Source organism: Xenopus laevis, chromosome 4L (genome assembly GCF_017654675.1).
Source record: "Xenopus laevis strain J_2021 chromosome 4L, Xenopus_laevis_v10.1, whole genome shotgun sequence".
In the NCBI taxonomy this organism is placed as follows: Eukaryota; Metazoa; Chordata; class Amphibia; order Anura; family Pipidae; genus Xenopus; species Xenopus laevis.
This window is the reverse complement of record NC_054377.1, coordinates 15526983-15550039: the sequence shown is the minus strand read 5'-3', so window position 1 is coordinate 15550039 and position 23057 is coordinate 15526983. Positions and strand designations below refer to the sequence as shown.

At 42.4% G+C, this 23057-nt stretch overlaps 1 protein-coding gene across 1 annotated transcript in view; it reads right to left on the bottom strand.

The window, feature by feature from the left end:
* Positions 1-22848, bottom strand: part of lgr4.L (leucine-rich repeat containing G protein-coupled receptor 4 L homeolog) — an 80038-nt gene extending 57190 nt beyond the window's left edge. Inside the window, exon 1 of the mRNA XM_018257462.2 lies at positions 22357-22848. Coding sequence (XP_018112951.1) covers positions 22357-22538 — 182 coding nt within the window. The 5' untranslated portion in view covers positions 22539-22848. The remainder of the gene's footprint in view (positions 1-22356) is intronic.
* Positions 22849-23057: the final 209 nt, after the last annotated feature.

Genomic DNA, 23057 nt, shown 5'->3' with positions numbered 1-23057 from the left:
CCAGCACTGTGTCACTGTATGTAGCACAGTATGAACTGTTCATTTTATTGCCCGGATAGGTTTCCCTGTCTCCTGCTGTATTCAGTCTTTCCTATGCTCCCGGTGTTCCATATTCTGCCTGCCCTATGCTCCGTGTCTGCGCCATACTCTTCCTGGCCTATGCTCCCTGTGTGTGTCATACTCTGCCTGTGTGTGCTTCATTCTCTGCCTGCCCTTCTCTACATGTGGTTAGCTGTGTTATCACAGGGGAGAAGGAGGCACATGGATTCAAGGGTATTTATTAATATGACAAATGTTTCATCATCCTGCAGTGAGCACCAATCAAACAATTTGGAGTGTATGAGACTGGTTAACATTCAACTACCTGACTCAGTGCCATCTACTAGCTGCCAGTTGTATTAAATATCAGACCAGTTAGCCCAGAACTTGGCATGGGTGGCCAACCTTAGCTTGCAAAGCAGCTCCCGAAAAGCCACATACACACTAACTTGTGGGTACATGCCTTTTAATTGAATGAAGAGAAATTACATGGATAAAATAAATTTTAATCTTGCAAGACCTGTAGCTATAAATGTCACTTTTTTTTTTTTTTTTTTACAAGCAAACTTCGTGGCAGGGATGCAGATTTCTACAAGTACAAACTGGCAGCAGTTAACCCATTTATGAGCAATGATCAGCTCACAATCAGTACAATCAGGATATGAAATATCAACTGTTTGTCTACACACCCAGCGCGGTGCCAAAGAGAACCAGTTCCAATTAGCTGATAGCAGGGAAAAGGTTCTAACGCCCTTTGGAATACAAGCCCATGTGATAAGGACCTATAAAATAAAGCAGAAAGAAGATTGGGGCTGCAGGACTGCCCAGCAGGGAGAGGTTACAGCGTGTCCCTTTCAGGTGGTGACACATGCTAAGATTCGGGGAGATTTAGTCGCCCAGTGATAAATTGCCTCTTCTTTGGGGACTAATCTACCCGAAAAGCCTTCCCACCTTCACAAGGAAACTTCGGCGACTTTGGAAAACGAACTGCTCCAAGTGCCATCCCGCCAGCGATTTAGATTCTAGCCAGCGGGAAGGCAGTTCAGGGGATATTAGTCGCCCGAAGAAGAGGCTATTTGTCGCCGGGTGACTAAATCTCCCCGAATCTTAGTGTGTCACCACCAGAAAGGGAGAGTCAAGTTTCCAGCCGAAAATCAGGCAATTGGAGGGGGGCATTTTACAGCCTTTATTAGAAGACAATGGCAAACGTTTGATTTTCGCATCTGACGTGTATACAGCCCTGGGTGTAAAATAATTAGCAACTAATGAGCACTGCAATTCTCCAGACAAAGGAAGTTAACGGGTGTGAGTGAGGTGTCGGTGCAGAGAGCCAGTGTCCTGCAGTAACACAAAGTCATTTGTTTAATACAAAACAGACAGATATAGGAGCCTGCATGTCCGGGGCAAGAGTTTTTTTTTTTTTTTTAACACTTTCATAATTTCCCATTAGCTATTAAAGGAATTGTTCAGTTTAAAAATAAAAAATGGGTGAATAGATAGGCTGTGCAAAATAAATAATGTTTCTAATATAGTTAGTTTGGCAAAAACGTAATGTATAAAGGCTGGAGTGAGTGGATGTCTAACATAACAGCCAGAACACTACTTCCTGCTCTTCAGCTCTCTTGGTTTCCACTGATTGGTAACCAGGCAGTAACCAATCAGTGACTTGAGGGGGGGGGGCCCATGGGTCACAACTGTTGCTTTTGAATCTGAGCTGAATGCAGAGGATCAATTGCAAACTCACTGAACAGTTATGTCCCATGTGGCCCCTCTTTAAGTCACTGACTAACACAGAGTTAGAGAGCTGAAAAGCAGGAAGTAGTGTTCTGGCTATTATGTTAGACATCCAGTCACTCCAGCCTTTATACATTACATTTTTGGCTAACTAACTATATTAGAAACAATTTTATTTTGCACAGCCTATCTATTTACCCAGTTTTTATTTGTAAACTAAACTGTTCCTTTAAAAAATAGTTGACTGGGGGAAACAATTTTTTTGCATGAAAATGCCCCTCAAGCCATATGCTGAGAACTCCCCCATAGTGAGCCACGACCCAGCCCAAAACCTGCAGGACACACAGGTCAGAGTTCGGACAGACATCCGCACAGTATTGCCGGGTCACAGGCGGGTTTAGGTTGAGCTCCTCCTTCCACTATCCCCACCCGTGACCTTACTTTTTTCAGCCTCTATTTAAAGGCGTGTGCCTGTCCTGCCCCTTTCCAGATGTAAAGGTGGGTGGGTCGGGCACAGTTCAGGGTCAGTTTGTTTTTTTGTTGACCCCACATGCCCAATGCGCGGCTCGGGACGAGCAAATAATCCTGATTTGCACCGTCACTTGTGGTTTGGCATGGTGAAGAAGGTTGTGGAAGCAGCTAATGCACATACATAATGAATGAGTGGTACAACTCGCAAGGGGAGGCATCAACTAATTTGTGGAATGGTTCCTTACAAACCAACTGAAAATCCTTTGCACCCAGAACAATGAAACTGGTGCTAGTATAACACATAAACAGCATCATTGTGAACAGTGGTGAAGACCCCAGGCGCCTAAGGGCAGAGACACACATGGAGATTCGGGGAGAGTAGTCGCCCAATGACAAATTGCCTTGTCTTCGGGCGACTAATCTCCCTGCAATGCCTTCTCGCCAGCTAGAATGTAAATCACAGACGGGATGGCACTAGGGGCACTTCATTTTCCGAAGTCGCCCAAAGTTGCCTCACGAGGAAACTTCGGGCGACTTTGGAAAACTAAAGCGATTTGTCATTGGGCGACTAACCTCTCAGAATCTCCACGTGTGGCTCCCAATACAGCACTGTCCCCTGACCCTGATCATAACTGGCAGCTGGTGTTGGCAGCGGGGCTGACGGCTGTCATGTTTGGTCACATCTCTTCTTATCACTGGTTCTCGGTCAGCAAAGCCCAACCAACCGCTTGCATGGTGGGAGCCAATCTGCTCCTGACTTTAACAAGGACCTAAAAGGGGAGTGGTTTACTATAAAGGGAGGTGCTCAACAGCTATTGGGAAAGGTGTCAGGGCAGTGGGTTCAATCCCTGCATCAATTTATTGAGGCCTTGAGCACTTAATCGCTCTGTGCCTCAAGCACCAAAACCAACATAGAAATATGTGTGAGACAGAGATGCATTGCACCTGGAAAGTCATGTAGGAGGACTGCATAAAATCAGTACATCATACTAAAAGTTATCTCAAAGGTGAAAAATCCCTTTAAGGTATAAAGATCCAAATTAAAGAAAGATCCATTATCTGAAAAACCCCGGGGAATGGGCCTAATTATAGGGTTACAGGCCTGGGTTTTGCCTTTGGCAGACGCCACTGCATGGCCAAATTTATCCTAATTTTTGCTTAATCATAGGCTAAAAAGCGGATATAAAACCCAACGTCAGAGGGGTGTGTGAAATACAGTACTTTGTTGAATTAATATTATTATCCTTTATTTCTACAGTAGCGCAGACATTATGATTTGCCTCAGTCCCTGCCCCCGAGGAGCTTACAATCGAATGAATGTTCTAATAGTGTCGTAAACACTGAACTTGATCTGACAATGTAGGGGATAAACATTTGCCGAGCACAATAAAATCGCAGCGAGACAGAGAGCGAAAGAGAAAGAGCCATAGTGATTTATTAGGATCTCCTGCAGGAATAAAAAGGACAAGTAAAATTTACGACATTCTGAGATCTGCCTTCAGATAAACAGAAACTTCATCACTAACCAGTACTGACAGATACCAGACATTGTTAAGGTGTGTGAGAAATTAAGTCTGTGTGTGTGAGAAAGAAAGAAAGAGAGAAAGAGAGAAAAGGTAATTTGTACCCTAGCAACCAGACGCCTGAAACGGCAAACTGGAGAGCTGCTGATTAAAAAGCTAAATAACTCAAAAACCACAAATAATAAAAAATAGGAATGCACAGAATCCAGGATTTGGTTCCGTATTAGGCCAGGATTCTACCATTTTCAGCAGGATTCTAGCCGAATCAAGAGCATGCGGCACTTTTACCCTCCCCCTCACTGATTTGCATACGCAAATTAGAGTTCAAATTCGGTTCTGTATTCGGACAAATCTTTTGCAAAGGATTTGGGGGTTTGGCCGAATCCAGAATAGTGGATTCGTGGGCCTCCCTAATAAAAAATGAAAACCAATTGCTAATTGTCACTCTCTACATCACATTAAGGGGCCTATTTATTATGCCGTGTAAAACAAAATTCGCTAAAATGATGGTGTAAAAAGCGGTGTAAAATAAATGGTGAATTTATCAAGTAGTATATTTCACAGCAGATTTTCCTGTGTTGTTTTACACTGCTTCAGTGATGCCATTTTTTCATGTGTGGCTAATTATTCCGTCATTTTTTTTTTTTTAAAGTCGATTTAAAGGTGAACAACCGTTATAAATGCTGCATTTTCCCCGCTCTCTCCTATTTATCTGCCAGCCTGGCATTCAAACCACTCCCTGGTTGCTAGGGACAGCGACCCTGGCCACTGGATAGCAGTTAAAATAAAAAGCGACCAACTGCGTACTGTTTTATAATAACGATTAGCTAAAGTGAAACCTCATTATTACACTCCGATTTCTCTAATTTTTACACTTTTTTTTTTTTTTTGAGGTCCTACAAATATAAAGTGCATAATGCAATTTTGCCAAATGAAAAGGGGGGGGATCTACTGTATAAGAACAACTAAGTTACAGAAGACTTCACTGTGATGTGTGTTGTTGGCCCCTTTAACCACCATGAGCTTTAACTCCCATAACCCTCAGATTTCTGCTGTAAACATAAAAGGCCACAAAACCTTATTATTTACCCTTTATAATAAGCTAATGGGGTATTTATAATGGCGCATTCTGTTGGCAAGTGGGGGGTAGCCTGGGGGCCCAAAGCAGCCCCACTTCTGACCAGTGGGGCTACATTAGTGCTCTACTTATAGCTAAGGGGTTCAGGGGGTTGTTCACCTTTGAGATAACTTTTAGTATGATGTAGAGAGGGATATTCTGAGACAATTTGCAATTGGTTTTCATTTTTTATTATTTGTGGTTTTTGAGTTATTTAGATTTTTATTCAGCAGCACTCCAGTTTGTAATTTCAGACATCTGGTTGCTAGGGTCCAAATTACCCTAGCGACCATGCATTGATTTACATAGCATTTGTTTTTTTTGTTTTTTTTGAGGGTGTCGGTCAGTGACCCTCATTTGAAAGCTGGAAAGAGTCAGAAAAAGAAGGCAAGCAATCCAAAAAGCCAGAAAAAATGAAGACCAATAGAAAAATTGCTTAGAATTGGCCGTTATATAACATATTAAAATGTAACTTAAAAGCGAACCAGCCCTTTAATAAACCAGAGCTGTTCCATATTTCCCTGTCCCGGCCCATACACAGGGAAGAAACATGAAGGGAGGATGAAATACTAACCCTGAATTCTACAACCTTACACCAATATATGTTAGAATTGAAACTGCCAATTGCTTTGTACAATGAAAGATCAGGGTCCCACGGCAGTTTGTTTTCTTGCATTGTTTCCTTTAGCCGGCCCATAATGCTTTCCACAGCGTCATGGAATACGGCCCTTCATAAACAATAATAAATAGCTGTAGTGAGCCTCACGGCATTCCTTCAACTGCAAATACAGACTCCTGGCTCCATCCATGCAGGTTATAGATTTATAGCACTATAAATGATTTTGCTTGTTTGAGTCACTACTGCTAAGCAGGGAGTTTTCCTGAGAAAGACTGCAGCCAGCTGTGTGCATTCATTAAATATATTTATGGATCTCTCTCATATGTGCGACTGCAGGAAATAAAGAAGAGGATAATTAAAGTTGTGGTTCACCTTTAAGTTAACTTTAAGTATGTTACAGAATGGCTAATACTAAGCAATTTTTCAATTGGCCTTTATTTTTTTTATAGTTTTTCCACCCCATTATTTTCCTTCTTCTTCTTCTGACTCTTTCCAGCTTTTAAAGGGGGGTCACTGACCCCATCTAAAAAAAACAAATGCTTTGTAATGCTACAAATGTATTGTTATTGCTACTTTTTATTACTCATCTTTCTATTCAGATCTCTCCTATTCATATTCCAGTCTCTTTTTCAAATCAATGCATGGTTGCTAGGGTAATTTGGACCCTAGCAACCAGATTGCTGAATAAAAAGCTTAACGCAAAAAACACAAATAATAAAAAATGAAAACCAATTGCAATATCACTCTGCATTATACTAGAAGTTAATCTAAAGTTGAACAACCCCTTTAAATTAAAGGATTCATGATTTTTATGGTGTAGTTTTTATTTCTAAATGACACGGTTTACACTGCAAATAATTCACTCTACCATATAAAATTTTATTCCTGCCCCTGCAACCAGCAAGTGTAATTTTTTTTTTGTTTATAATATTGGTGTGTAGGGGAATCTCAGGTTATTTTGTCTGGTCATGTGATTTCAGAAAGAGCCAGCACTTTAGGATGAAACTGGCAGACTGCTGTTGTTTTTCCTTCTCAATGTAGCTGAATGTGTCTCAGTGGGAGTTGGCTTTTACTATTGAGTGCTGTTCTTAGATCTACCAGGCAGCTGTTATCTTGTGTTAGGGAGCTGTTATCTGGTTACCTTCCCATTGTTCTGTTGTTAAGGTGGCCATACACAGGGAGATCGCCAAACAAGCAGATCTCTCCCCTAGGGCCCAACGATCGGATCATAATGGAGGCGATACGGGCGTTCGTATAGGGGAATGCATCAACAAACAGATGCGGCCACAATCCGAGGGGATTTTTTACGCTGCCAAATATCGACCGGGGACGCCACTCGGATGGCCCCACACACAGGCCAATAAGCTGCTGGCTCTGTCTGTTGGGAGCTTTTATCGGCCCGCGTATGGGGGCCTTTAGGCTGCTGGGGGGGAGGTGATATCACTCCAACTTGCAGAACAGAGTGGCTGAAGTTTATCAAAGCACAAGTCACATGACTGGGAGCAGCTGGGAAACTGACAATATGTCTAGCCCCAAAAATCTGTTTGCTCTTTTGAAAAATGGATTTGAGTGCAGAATTCAGCACGATTAACGGACGCATTTTGAAAAAAAAAAATCCCATGACAGTATCCCTTTAAATTCATATAAATGCTGTACAGAAATTTAACACGCTGTCCCTTTACCCTATATCTATAAACACGAGGCCTCCGGATTACAGGTTTATCCAGTAGAAGCATTTATAGGTAACCAGTGATATTTACCCAAGTGTACAAAGGAGGGAAATGGCTGTTAACAAGTGCAAATTAGAATTGGGAAAGGCATTTCATGAGTACAGAGCAGGCTGAGAGTTATCAGCTCAGGACTGATGGGGCCGGATTATTTTCTGTTTGTACTTGGTAGATATTTGACTAAAATTGATTGGCTCCTATTTTATTTCACAAAGGAACTTTGCAGTGAATATGTGGGGCAGCCGGGCCCCGAGCACTTTGTCAAAAACATAAATCATGTTGAGATGGGCCTGGGGCGCTGCCTTGTTTGCCAAAGATTATAATGTTACTCCAAACAAACTAAATGGTGCAAAGAGCAGGGAAGGTAATTACTGGGGGAAATCTCTCAATAAGCCCCATAGTAGCTCATGTAGAATTATAGTGACGAGTCAGGAAGCTGAATGGGGATAGGGAAAAGGGCAAAAGAGAGTGAAAATACAAAGAAGCACAAAAAGTAAAGAAAAACAAAAACACCCCTTCAACATGAGTGAAATGTGGCGAAACTGTTTTAAAGGGGTTTGTTCACCTTTAAATTAACTATTAGTATGATGTAGAGAGTGATATTCTGAGACAATTTGCAATTGGTTTTCATTTTTTATTATTTGTGATTTTTGAGTTATTTAGCTTTTTATTCAGCAGCTCTCCAGTTTGCAATTTTAGCAATCTGGTTGCTAGGGTCTGAATTACCTTGGCAACCATTAACGGAGTTGAATAAGAAACTGGAATATGAATAGGAGAGGGGCTGAATAGAAAGATTAATAAAAAAAAATGTGAAGCCTTAGGGTCAGGCCACACGTTTTGGGGAGATTTGGTCACCTGGTGACTAATCGACTCGTTTTTGCGGCGACCAATCTCCCCAAACGCCTTCCCTGAATATGCACCGGCTAAAATTAAAAAAAAAAAAACGCTGCCGTTAATCACATGCGGCGATTCGTTTTCCGAAGTTTCCTCGTTTTTCATTTTAGCCGGCGCATATTCAGTGAAGGTCGTTTGGGGAGATTGGTTGCGCAAAAACGAGGCGATTAGTCGCCAGGCGACCAAATCTCCCCAAAACGCCCAGTGTGGACTTAGCCTTAGGGTCAGGGCACACAGGCAGATTCAGGGAGATTAGTCCCTCAGCGACAAATCTCTTCTTCGGGGAAACTAATCTCCCCGGTCTCCCCTGTCTTCCCGCCGGATAAAATGTAAATCGCGGGCGGGATGGCACTCAGGGAGCTTCGTTTTCTGAAGTCGCCCCAAATAGCCTTGCCGCCGATTTACATTGTAGCCAACGGGAAGGCAGTTCGGGGAGATCAGTCGCCCCGAAGAAGAGGAGATTTGTCGCTGGGCGACTAATCTCCCCGAATCTGCCTGTGTGCCCTGACCCTTACAGGGTTTTTTTTTTTGTAGATGGGGGTCAGTGACCCCCATTTGAAAACTAGAAAGAGTCAGAAGAAGAAGCCAAATAATTCAAAAAGGGAAAAAAATGAAAGCCAATTGAAAAGTTGCTCAGAAATAAACTAAAAGAAATGTAAAGCTGCTCCGTGTTTGGTCCCAGTGAGGTAGATCTTCTGCTTGTTTGTGTGCCTAAACAATCACGACAAAGGGTGGAGGAAAGGATGATTTATGCAGAATATGGTGAGGGGGGGGTGAGAGTAAAAAAATAGACAGTAGATAGTAAAGAACAGGCATGGATGGCTTCTTTAAGGCAATGTGTTGAGAGAGAGAGAGAACTCTTCCTAGCGCACCTGAATACAAGGCCAGTGAAATATTAACAGCTCGGTCAATACCATGTGAGAAAAGCCAGGAGAAAGCAACAATGGAGAGGGACAAGCCAGAGTCACACAGAGGGGGGTTTCAATACAAATGTGCAACAGAAAACAACCACTTTATTAAATCAATGATTTTGGGTGCAACTGCCCCATTTTATACCTTATTCCACCTCAAGTGCCATTAATCTCATGGTCATTTCGTGCTCACAGAATATTTCTTCTCTGTATCTAAATACACACTTTCCTGCAGCGCGATTATATTCAATACATTTTGTTTTTTCACAAGTATTCCTGTTAAAAGTGGTACTGTCACTTTATTTACCAGCGCCCGGGCAAGTTGCTATATACATTTAGGTAGTGCTCCTCCATGGTTCTTATATACAGGTATGGGACCGGTTATTCGGAATGCTCAGGACCTGGGGTTTTCTGGATAACGGATCTTTCCGTAATGTGGATCTTCATACCTTAAGTCTACTAGAAAATCATGGAAACATTAAATAAACCCAATAGGCTGGTTTTGCTTCCAATAAGGATTAATTATATCTTAGTTGGGATCAAGTACAAATTACTGTTTTATTATTACAGAGAAAAAGGAAATCATTTTTAAAAACTTGAATTCGTTGGATAAAATGGAGTCTATGGGAGATGGCCATTCCATTATTCGGAGCTTTCTGGATAATAGGTTTCTGGATAACGGATCGTGCGTGTGTGTGTTTTGCACTCTTAAGTCAGTCTTGTATTAATGTGAGGTCTGGGTCAAAGCATCTTGAACCTTGAAATTATACAGTGAATAAAGTACCCCCTCTTGTAAAATATAAGGATATTATAAGTTCCCGAGGAGTTTCACGACCATATAAAAGCACGAGGCCAATTTATTTATTATAATACACACGTTTCAGTGAGTCATGTGACAACAATGACATCACTACTCACCGTTTATAACTGATTACATCACTAGTCACCGTTTATAAGGATATAATTTACACGATATTCATGGATTTAGATAGATAGATAGATAGATAGATAGATAGATAGATAGATAGAGGAAGGCGGTAGTGCAGCTCCCATGTAAAGTGCAGGAATGCTCAGGGCATAAGAAAGATGACTTATCAACAGAGAATAAAACATAATTGAATTAACATGCATTTTATATCAATGTCAGTATGCAACATGCAGGACTTTCAGATGAAAGTGTTAAAGCCTACCAGCAAATCAATCATCTGCCCAATTTTTTGGCTACAAATAAACAGAGATTTAGGGTAATAAAACCGCTACATGGCAGTAAAAAGCAGACACATTTGTATGTATGTATGTATGTATGGAGTGCGTTATGGAGAGTGCGTGTATAGAGAGCGCATGTATGGAGAGCGCATGTATGGAGAGCGCATGTATGGAGAGCGCATGTATGGAGAGCGCATGTATGGAGTATATGCTTCCCCCCACCCGAGCCCGACACTCTGCTATTCAAGACGGCAATGAAATATCCCATATGTTCTCTCTGTTAACAACATGCCTACTCAATCCAGCGCCACATAAGCCTCCTGCTGGGTTACTCGCTCGGCCCATTCATGTGTAACTGAGATGCTAATGAGGAGAAAAACCCTGCAAATAGCATCCTCGCAACTGAATGAAAACTGTAACAATGTATCCAAACCCCGCGCATTTCATGCGGCTGAGCACTCGCCATTCAGAATACAGCCGGGGGGGGCACAGAGTAGGAGTAAAGACATTTGGGGATGCAGAATTGGTTTTGTTTTAATTACCTATGATAATATGTTTAAGTAATTCACTGTAAAATGGGAAGTTGCTTCAAATTAGATTTTCTTTTAGGCAAAATTTTATTTTTTGGGGTTTATATCCCCTTTAAATTTGTATTTTTTTTTTTATAACTAAATCTGATATGACTACTTTAATTCTTTCAGTTTTGCTTGTACACATCAGTCAGTGCTGTCTCTTGGAGCAGCGGGTCTGTTTTATTGTTCAACCCAGCGAGGGTGAGGACAGCAATGAATGACATGTGACCTCTGATTGTCACCAGGGAACAATGGAATCCTGAATGGCTTCTCAGTTATTTGTGGTGCAAACGGAGCCTCTGAGCTCTGCATGGAAACCTCCACCGCTGTCTACATGTGAGACTTGTCAGCAGATGGGGCTCAATCGGATGCAGGGTGCCCCAGCGAGGACCCGTCTGCATTTCTTTATTGCTGTAGGTTGGCTATTTAGCAGGCTTTACTGGCAGTAGTAATTATATAGTGAATAAAGTACCCCCTCTTGTAAAATATAAGGATATTAAAGTTACCGAGGAGTTCCATGACCATATAAACGCATGAGGTTGAAGGCTGAGGTCATGCAACTCCGGGGTAACTTCTAATATCCTCATAATTTGCAACTGGGGCTACTTTATTTATTATAATACACAAGTTTCAGTGAGTCATACAGAAATGACATCACTACTCACCGTTTATAACTGATGACATCAGAACTCACCGTTTATAACTGATGACATCAGAACTCACCGTTTATAAGGATATAATTTACAACATATTCATGGCTTTTGTGTATTATAATGATATAATATTACAGGATATCCATGGCTCTTGTATTATAAATAACTATATAGTGAATAAAGTATCCCCTATTGTAAAATATAAGGATATTATAAGTCACTAAGGAGTTCCATGACCATATAAAAGCACAAGGCCGAGTACTTTAATACAGGTCATGGAACTCAGAGGTTACTTCTAACATCCTCATATTTTCCAACAACCGGTACTTTATTTATTATAGTCATGTGACAGAATCACACTTCTCACCGTTTATAACTGATGACATCACTAGTCAACGTTTACAAGGATGGAGCTTACAATCTATCACATTCATGTCACACAGAAGGGCTGATTGTATCAGACACTCATTAAACTGCCAGTTTCCTCCAAGTGTACGTGGAGGAAACCCCCTTGTAGATAGTGCCCAGGCCAAAATCAAACCCAGGACTCCAATGCTGCAAGGCAGATAAGACCTTCTCAGCTCTTAAAGCAGATTCACATCAAGCTAAGTCCATACTGTTATATTACCCAGTATTCAGGCAGTCATGAGCTTTATCGACCTATTCTCAAATTTGGCATCTTTCAGCATGGGGCCCCTGATACAATTCAGATCTGTTAGAAATGTTTCTAATGTGTTTGCTCAGAAGCGAAAACCTGATTGACAAGTTTAATGGCATTTGGTGGTGGGCATGTTGACCTAGAAGTAGTAGATTGGGCTGAATTTTCCTGTGCTCCTGTAGCCTAAAACATATAAGAGAGAGCTAGAAGCCTGGATCAGTTTTCAGAACCCCATCTTATCTCCCTGATGTTACTCTTATCTGGGATCTTTTTAATCACATGGGGGGAGGCATACGTATATCTACCCAACTAATCAATAAAAGCAATGCAGGCTCTATGGTTGACCTTTCTTCATAAAGGCCCCGGTTTTCGGAATGCCAATAATGTTCTTCAGAGCCTGAATACCAACACTCTATTGTTCCCAGCAATGTAGCCAATTCTGAAAAATGTGAGAAAACAAAAGCAAACAGGAGCCAATGGAGCAAAAATAATATGTCAAAAAAAAAATTTTGAATGTTCAAGTTGACTGATGATATGTGCAAAAGTAAATGGAAATGTCAATAATAAAGGGCATGTTTAATTGAAGTTAAATTGTTTGGAGCAATGCTCTGGGCTCATAAATAAAATGTATTTTAAAGAGCCAATACACCTTGCTTGTTTAAGTACAAGGCTGACTTGAGCTGAGATTGCCCCACTGACAACTTTGGTGTCCCAGGGGTGAAAGAGAACTGGTGATGTTCTAGTGAGGTCCCAAGGAACCCAGATCAATAAGTATCCTGACCCAAATGTGGAATAGACTTAATTATGGTCCACATCTAACTTACTATTGTCTATTGCATCAGGTACTAATGATGGAGACCCAACAGAGATGTATTTTTGGGGCATGACTAGGCCACCCGGCTGGTATTTTACTGGCCTAGCCGGTAAAACACTTGCCAGGGCCGGTATTACAAATTTACCGGCAATGTAGCCATTTACCATTTACAAAAGCCCTTGCCCCGCCCGTGAAAACGTACATTTTCTTGGCTTCGGGCGATGTAGCCCCATCCCTTTTTGGCACTACCCCGTGGCCCCGCCCCTTTTGTGTCACGCATTTGCCGGCTCTGCCCCTTTTTGCATCATGGCCCGCCCCCACCACTTGCCACCTTTTTTTTTTAAAAGGTGGCAACCCTAGGCATGACTCACAGGTCCTGACACATGAGAATGTTCTGTATGTCATAAGGTGGCCCTACATGGGTGAGACTTTGCCAGCAGCTTATTGAAAAGTATATTGGGACCTCCGATGGGCTTCCACTAGAGGTCAATTGGGCAGGCTTAAAATTCCTGTCGAATCGAGGACTGTATCCATTTGTTGATGTGTCCTCGATCCCACCACCTGCGTTCCAATCAGCTCAATATCTCCCAATCAACGTGGGCATATTGGTGCAAGGTCCGGTCGGCAGGCAACCTCTCTAAACAAGCAAATCTGCTCATGTATGGCCACCTCATTATCTTAGGCTTCTTAAGCCTCAGGGCAACACTTGGATCATAATAGGAGGGCACCAATCAACTACATGATGCCATTGCTTCATCATGGCATTTTAAAACTTGTCCTATAAATATCTGGCCAATCCCCAGCCTGATAACTAGTCAGACAGGACACTGGTTTGATCCTATGCATGGGCTTAAAGGCTACTGAATCCGTCAAGAGAGGTCCAGCTGGCAGTTACTGTTGTCCCCAAGTATGGCCACTTTTACTAGCCTAGGGTGAAAACACAGGACAACCTTGTATTCTAATAGCCTGCAGAGTGAGAGATAATAAAACTAGCCAGAACAAACATTCCTCTGTACTAAGGAGTTTACAAGCCGTTTACAAGCCGTACAAGCCGTTTCCCCAAGATCTTTCTTTCCCAAGCCCATTCATTTAATAGGAACTTTAAGTTACACCAAATGGCCAGTTGTAAACTTGGCAGTGGGAAACTCGAAGGCAGGCCATTGAGATTGGGTGTAACATAGATAAAGGGGAGAGGTGTCTACTTTCCCACAGATTTCACTGCATCGCCAATAAATGGTGCACTACAGTGAGGACCAGATCAGGAGAACTAGAAATTTAACTTAGAAGAGAATAAAAACTATACATTGACAATAGGGCCACTGCCCAGACCCTACTCCCCTCCAACAACATCAAGGATGTCCCTGTACCGAAAGGGCTGAGCATCTGGCACCTCCATATTTGGCCACTGTACCTAATTCCTATGCTTAATATGGTGCTTAAAGGAGAACTAAACCTGAAAAATGAATATGGCTAAAAATCCATATTTTATATAGTGACCTTATTGCACCAGCCTAAAGTTTCAGCTTGTCAGTAGCAGCAATGATCCAGGACTTCAAAATTGTCACAGGGGGTCACCATCTTGGAAAGTGTCTGTGACACCGACATGCTCAGTGGGCTCTGAGCAGCTATTGAGAAGCTAAGCTTAGGGGTCATCACTAATTATCCACAGAAAATTAGGTTGGTCTGTAATATAAGATGATGCTACAGGAGTGATTATTAAATTCTGATGCTAATTGCACTGGTTTCTGTGCTGCCATGTAGTAATTATCTGTATTAATTACTAATCAGCCTTATATTGTGACATTTCTATTCTATGTGTACTGTATATTGTGAGTGGGTCCCTAAGCTCAGTAAGTGACAGCAGCACAGAGCATGTGCAGTGAATCAGCAGAAAAGAAGATGGGGAGCTACTGGGGCATCTTTGGAGACACAGATCTTTACTGCTAAAGGGCTGTGGTTGCCTTGGGCTGGTACAGAAGCCCAAAACATAATGTACAACATTTCTAGCTACTTCTTTAGTTAGGCTTTAGTTCTCCTTTAATATGGGGGAGATCACAATGTAGTCAAGTCTGTTTGTAGTGGTGGCAGGGCCAATGGCATCAGGGAATGCTGAAACCTAAAAAAATCTTAAGACTATTGTGATCTCCCCCATATTAAGCACCAGTCAGTCGCTATCACACGGAGCAGTGCTAATACCCATGCATGTCTCTGCTTGTTTGTTTACTTTCAAATTCCTCGGCTACAAATGTTCATCAGCCGTGTCCCTGCAATCGGCACAATATACACCGAGTTGTGCAAATTTCACTCTGTAGGAACCTTCTATGTCCCACCGAGAAACCCAAAGAGTCTGCACAGTGAGGAAATAAAACTGAGCTTTAGCACATTAATGTGCAGCCATATCTCATTTCTTATACAGCTATGGGATCAATCCACATTTTTAAAACAATCTCCTTTTTCTTAGTACAGGTATAGGATCCTTTATCCGGAAACCAGATATCCAGAAAGCTCCGAATTACAGAATGTCTGTCTCCCACAGACTCAATTTTAGCCAAATAATCCAAATTTTTAAAAATGATTTCCCTTTTCTGTGTAATAATAAAACAGTAGCTTGTACTTGATCCCAACTAAGATATAATTAATCCTTATTGGAAGCAAAACCCGCCTATTGGGTTTATTTAATGTTTAAATGAATTTCTAGTAGACATAACGCATGAAGACCCAAATTACAGAAAGATCCATTATCCAGAAAACCCCAGGTCCCAAGCATTCTGGTTAACAGGTCCCATACCTGTACCAATAAAACTGTAGTTTGTACTTGATCCCAACTAAGATATAATTAATCCTTATTGGAAGCAAAACCAGCCTATTGGGTTTATTTAATGCTTTCATGATTTTCTAGTAGACTTAAGGTATGAAGACCCAAATTACGGAAAGATCCTTTACCCTCAAAACACCAGGTCCTGAGCATTCTGGATAAAAGGTCCCATACCCAGAGTTGTAACTAGATGTTACTGGGTCCCACAGCAAATACATTTTAGGGCCCCAACATATCTAGAGGTTGTCCTGTATTACCAGTATAAATTTAAAATGCTCATTAATTAGGGCCTCATTGGGGCCCTATACCTTCTGGCCCCCCCTGCAGCCGCAGGGTCTGCTTCCTCTGTAGTTACCCCCCTGCCCATACCTGTACATACAAACAAGATGGGGATATAACAAAGCACTGTGCAACTGCAACCTAGCTTTTGCTGAACAGCACCCACTGGCTAACAGGGTGCATCCGAGCATGAGCCACAATTAGGGCAGAGACACACGATCAGATTCGGGGTGATTTAGTCGCCCAGCGCCAAATCTCCTCTTCTTCAGAGCGACTAATCTCCCCAAACTGCCTCCCGCCAGCTAGAATGTAAATTTCCGGAAGGATGTCGCCCGAAGTTCGGGCTTCGGGCGACTTCGGAAAAACTAAACTTTCCAAGTGCCACCCCGCAGTTCGGGGAGATTAGTCGCCCCGAAGAAGAGGCGATTTATCACCGGGTGACTAAATCTCCTCGAATTAGAGCATGCAGGACTACAGAAACGATTTTACAAGTCGCATGCGACAGAAATAAGGTAAAAAATGGAATTGTCACTTGGTGTCGCAGCGTTGATCCGACGCTAAACGACTGTTGGATGCAGACGCAGCAACTCTGTCGTATGAGACTTGTCGCAGGCGTTTTGTCGCAGCGTGTCGGATCGCAACGAAATCGTTTGTGTAGTCCTACCCTTAAGCAGTGCATGAGCAGGTGTGACCCCCCCCCGAGTATGCGTGAGTAAACACTTTGCACACCTGCACGCTAATGTTTGCTTTTAGGAGACATGATTAGTTCTAAGCGTGAATAATGCGAGAATAATGCGAGAATAATGCGTGCAACAACAGAGCCCCTACAAACCATTTATCACTTAGACAAATGCACTTAGAATAGCATTCCTCCTTTACTGAATGGCAGTTTATCACATGTATGAATGGGAGCTGCCATACTGCCGGCCACTGCAAATATATGCTTTATAGACAACACATCGCACACGTCTACTGGTGATAGAGATGCTGCTTTTGCAGTGAGTGTTTATGGACAGTGTTCCAGCCTAAGTGAGTAGTATGGTAGTTCCAACACTAAAATATCTAGTTAAAGGTGAAGCAAATTGTCCCGCTTGGTATTTAACTTTTGGAGCCTGTGCAGAAGACCCTTTACTAGCGCACTTTTAGTATGATACAGATGGACTTAGTCTAAGCACCTTTTCATTTGGTTTTCATCTATTTTGATTTTTTTTTTTATTTCATTTTTAGCCTTCCTATTCTGTCTGAATCCAGACAGGGGTCACTGACCCCAGCAACTAAACATAAAATGCACTGGAAGGCTTCAACCGTTATTCTTGGTTTTTTTTTTTGCTGCTTATTTTTCTGTACAGACCCTCTACTATTCACCTTCTATACTGACTTCTCGGCTGCTCCCTGGTTGCTAAGGGCTTTAACCCATGGCAACCAGATAATACAAAGGAAGCCACAAGACTAAGGGGCAGATTTATCAAGCGTCGAAATTCTGAGTTCATGGGAGTTATTTAAAACTCCCATAAACTCGAAATTCAACCAATTGCAATTTTTTTTTTAATAATAGTTTTTTTTTTTCAAATTTGGCAAACTCGGGTGAATAGGATCAACCTGAAAATTCATATCAAATTTGAATCAAATTCGATTCGAGTTTTTTTCCTCCGAAAAAAAAAAAACTAGAATGTCAGGAAGGCTGCAAACAACTCCAAATTGATCCCAGGACGTCTTCCATCGGCTAAAACAGCAATTCGGCAGGTTTAAGGTGGCGAATAGTCGAATTTGTGCTCTTAAAGGGCCAGTGTATGATAAATCTCAAAAAATCAAATTCAAATTTAAAAAAAAAAAAAACAAAACTCCCTAGTCGAATTTCACAGTTTTGGGCATAAAAAAAACGTGAAAATTTTAATTTGAAATTCACTTCAACCCTTGATAAATTGGCCCCTAACAGTAAGGGGCAGATTTACTAAGCTCGAGTGAAGAATTCGAATGTAAATATAATTTTTTTTGTGTACTTCGACCATCGAATTGGTCATATTCGATCGAATCGAATGATTTGAACGATTCGAAGTAAAAATCGTTCGACCATTCGATAATCGAAGTACTGTCTCTTTAAAAAATACTTAGACTTCATACTTCGCCACTTTAAACCTACCGAGGTACAATGTTAGCCTATGGGGACCTTCCCCAGCTCTTTTCTAAGTTTTTTTTGATCTAATAAAAATCCTTCGATCGATCGATTAAAATCGTTCGACTCAAACGATATAATCGTTTGATCGAACGTTTTTTATTTGATCAAACGATCTAAGCATTTGCACTAAATCCTTCGAATTCGATATTCGAAGTTGAAGGATTTTTATCCTTCCAATTCGATATTCGAATTCGAAGGATTTTTACTTCGAGGGTCGAATTTGAGGGTTTTTTAACCCTCGAAATTCGACCCTTGATAAATCTGCCCCTAAGTGTGCTTCTCCTTGCAAGCAGAAAACCTACATTAAACACAAAATATACATATAAATGCTATAATATACACACATTAAACAGTATAGTAACGTTATCAGGCCCGAGTGGAACCATTTTAACGACAGTTTCACATTTAAAAAAAAATAAAATTCTTGCACAAAGAAAATAATGGCAGCCCGTGGTTTATATTTAATAAAGCCTGAACTCACATTATAAAGGTCGCACTCCATGGCTCACCGTAATAAATGGAAAGTGTAAAACCACATAGTAATTACAACAAATAAAGACGCGGGCTTCCTGGTGCCAAACGGCCGACTTATCCCATCTGGAACTAGGGGAACAGAACCCAGATTTGATTTCATTCCTGACACAGATTAGTCTGGGCTATTCGAATAATGAAAAAAAATAAAATCTTAAAAATATAAAACCAAAAAAAAAAAAAAGATTTATTATAGAAGGGAAAAGCAGTCGAAATTAAAGGGGACATTGCAACGAACATATAAAAAACTCCAGTCTGCAACTGGTAACTTTCCACGTATTCCCTAGGCACAAGGTCACTGGCCTCACAATAGGATTTTATTGCACAAATCTCACACATATTCTGTAATAAAAGATCCCTGTGATGCTTTCCCTACATATTCTCAGGTTACATGGGGCCCCGACTCACTGTCCCACTGCAACAATGAATGCCGGAGGCCTGGGACACAACAAACGGATCGTGCCTTGTACTTCTGTGTTGTGAATCTGGCGCAGGCATCTGTGCTGTATATAGGAGTCCAGGTACTGCGACTACAGGTATGGGATCTGTTATCCGGAAACCCGTTACCCAGAAAGCTCTGAATTACGAAATGGCCATCTTCCATAGACGTAGATAAACAGGTGCACAACCTGGTCTCTCAATTTCCCGTACAGTGCTTGGGGTATAGGAAGACGGCACCTCCACCAATCAATTCAAACTAAATACTCCAGCACACGTCTCTGCTTAAGGGTTATACCCATGTTTAATGTCAAGCCAAAAAGGTAACCTTTTGTAACCCTTAAGCATCTCCCATAGACTCCACTTTCACCAAATAATCCAAATATATTTTTTTTTTAAATTTTTTTAACTTTTAAAGTTGACTTTTAGTTATAGAATGGCTAATTCTAAGCAACTTTTCAATTGGCCTTCATTTTCTCTTTGAATTATTTTCCTTCTTCTTCTGACTCTTTCCAGCTTTCAAATGGGGGTCAATGACTCCCATCTAGCTCTGTAAGGCTATAAATGTAGTTATTGTTACTTTTTATTACTCAACTTTTCACTCAGGCCTCTCCTATTCATATTCCAGTCTCTTATGGACATTGGTGCATGGTTGCCCACAGACAGCCTAGCACATACCACACTAGCCCACAGATAGTCCAGCACATGCTGCAATTGCCCACAGATGGCCCTATATGCCCTGATTCCCCACAGAGTGTCCTGTATAACACTGCTTGCCCATAGAAAGTCCATGTAATTGTATATATCCTAAGTTCCTTCATGGAAACATCTCTGAGACATTTCTGTAGACAAGACTTTCTACACAGCAAAGCTCTTTATTAGAAATATAAAGGGCCATGAATGTCACTCAGACCTTTTTTTGTACTAAGCCAATCAGCAGGTTCTCGGGAGGCAGGAGACAATCCCTGCAGGAGAGAGAGGGTCACAGAGGGTAATTGGAGAAAGATTACAATAATAATGTGTGTGTTCTGAGGAGCAGCCGGTCATGGAGTGATGTGAGAGAAGCCCCAGTGAGCAGCAATGATGTGTCTCACACAATTTTCTTAACTCGTGGTTCTGTTTTCCACCAACAGAGGACAGAAAGTCTAAAGTGGTGTAACTCCAGGTTACACCAGCCTCCTACATTGGGCCCAAGGATAAACACAAGGACCTCGTATCAGGATTCAATCAATGCTCCCTTGGCTGGAAGAGAAACCATGGCTCGTTTGAACTACAACTCCCATCAACCTCTTACAGCCCCATCATGCTTTGAATTGCAGCTCACCAGCTGCCAGAAGGAGGCAGCTTGGACTTTGGCCCAAACACAAAATAAATACCTATAAGCTTTAAAAATTAACTTAATTCCTAGAATAACGCATAAAGGCCATGGACATTGGCTGGGTCTTCTGTCAATCATCTCAGTACCTTAAAACAGTAAACAGTGTAAACAGAAGTTGCTGGGGCTCACCAAAAACTCTTTTTGGGCTTCATCAAGCTTTGGGTGGTGGGTGTCACTTTCATTTCCTAAAATTGTGCCTAATGACCCTTACTGAGACCTCAGATACACAATGTCCTCTTGAAGATCTCATAAAACCCCAAAGCCTCGTCTTTCCTAAAAATCACAGTCCTGTTTATCTCTGCTCTGTTCCATGGCTCATTAATAAAGCCACATAGAATCTCCAAAAATAGGGCGATTGCAGGGCAGAGCCACGATATAAACAACTTTTCCTCCTAGAATGGGCAGAATGGGTTTTGCAGAAGGTCATCAGGTGGTGACCCCATACATGTCAGTAGATAGCAGGAAAAAATGTCTGTGACAGCAGAGGTCAAAGGAACACCAATTATAAAAACATGGAGGCCCTGGCACACAATAAGGGTTGTGAGTGCAGCAGAACTGCAGGGGGAAATGCAGTAGCCCCATCACTATCCAACTTATGAACGGAATGGCTGGCACTTAGCGATGCAGTTGACAGTTGCAGCTGATAAACACTTATTTCCAAAGACAACTTCTGTTCTACAAACACATTCACATTTGGCAAACGTGTGTGCGAGTTTCCTAAGCAACTGAAACATAGTTTTCCGGTGTTTCTAACTAGCGTCTATGCCTGCGCTAGATATTTCTATCCAGAGACACCACAGCTTGAGGTTAACAATCGGCCCTTGCAAATCTGCCAACGCAGAAGGGAAATGTATCATCTACCTGGACTTAACGCCACATGGAGCCGTAACAAAGGGGGGCTGACGGTTACCTACTTGCAGGAGAACTGCACACAAGCTACTTATTGCAGGTAGTCGCAACAGGAAGGACAGAGGTTCTGTAGAACTTTTTAGAAGGGGAAGGTGATGTTTTAAGAGAGATCGCAACACGCTTAAGGTGGCCATATACGGGCCGATAAAAGCTGCCGACAGACCTAGTCGGCAGCTTATTTGCCTGTGTATGGGGCCCCCCGACGGGCTTCCCCGAAAGTCGGGCAGATCTCGATCGGATGGGACAAAAAATCCCGTCGGATCGCGGCTGCATCCGTTCGTTGATACGGTCCCGCGATCCGACCCCCATTCCCATTTGTTAGGATCACATCGCCAAACGAGCGGATCTCTCCGTGTATGGCCACCTTTAGGGTAGGGGCACACTGGGCGATTCAGGAGATTTAGTCGCCTGGCCCAAAGTTGCCTCACGAGGAAAGTTTGGGTGACTTTGCAAAATGAAACGCTGCATGTGCTTTAGAGCAGGTGATTTTTCATTATAGCCAGCGCAAGAGAGAGGGAAGGCTTTCGGGGACATTGGTCGCCGCAAAGATGAGGCGATTAGTCGCCAGGCGACTAAATCTCCCCGAATCGCCCAGTGTGCCCCTACCCTTACAGCAGCCAATGGGTTTAGCCTGTAGCCCTTCTAATGCCACACTTTTACTTGCAGAATAAAAAGTAACATTCAAATTTAGGCGGCGGAAAGATGAACCAGGTTCCCATTGGAAATGCTGAGAAAATATCCCAAGGTGGGAGGTGTGAATGTGCCAAACTGTCAGTCAAATCCAATGACAGAACTCACAGCACCTGAGAACTGGCAATTTGAGGAAAGGCAAATGTAAATGAAGTGAGTAGAGCAGGAGCACAGCATGGAGTCAGCTTGTTGCCATACTTACAGGGAGTGGGTGAAGAGGCCGAGTCCCTCGGGCATGGCCAGTAATCCTTTACCAGAGCAGTCCACTCCTCCGTCCAAGTCACAGGCACAGGGGGTCGGGCAAGGAGCGGGCGAGGAGACTCCACCTGAGCAAGAAGCGAACACTGAGGCGACCAGAGCAACGAGACACCCGGGAGAGCTCATTATCAGCCCGGCCAGGGGGGAGCAACAGCTTCCACGGTCAGGGACAGAGCACGGAACTTTGGGTTTGTTCTGCACTTTATTTCTCCCCTTTCTCTTTGTGAATGGAACAAACAAGATCCCACTCACTGCTCCCAGGCTCCCACTACGGATACAATGTAACTGCAGCCATTCCTTCCCCCGCTCACTACACAGCGACACTCACACAGCCTGATGCTTCTCATGCTAATGAGCCGAGGTGCAGGTTTCATCACAACGCGCTCTCATAGGCCAGCGGGCTGCCATATGCAAATCCCAAGGTTGGAACGGAATGCCTGGCTCTGATTGGCGGAGAGCGCAGGGGAGGCGGGGCCCCTCCAAGACTTGTGCGGAGTGGATTAACCTTTGCCTGTGCGACTGGAAATGGGATGGGGAGGGAGGGTTGTGTGTGAGGAAACAGCGAGGGAAAATAAAACTAAGCTCTTTCTTACTTTTTATTATTGTTTTTAAATCCGTGACCCACCCCTACCTGAAATGGTTTCT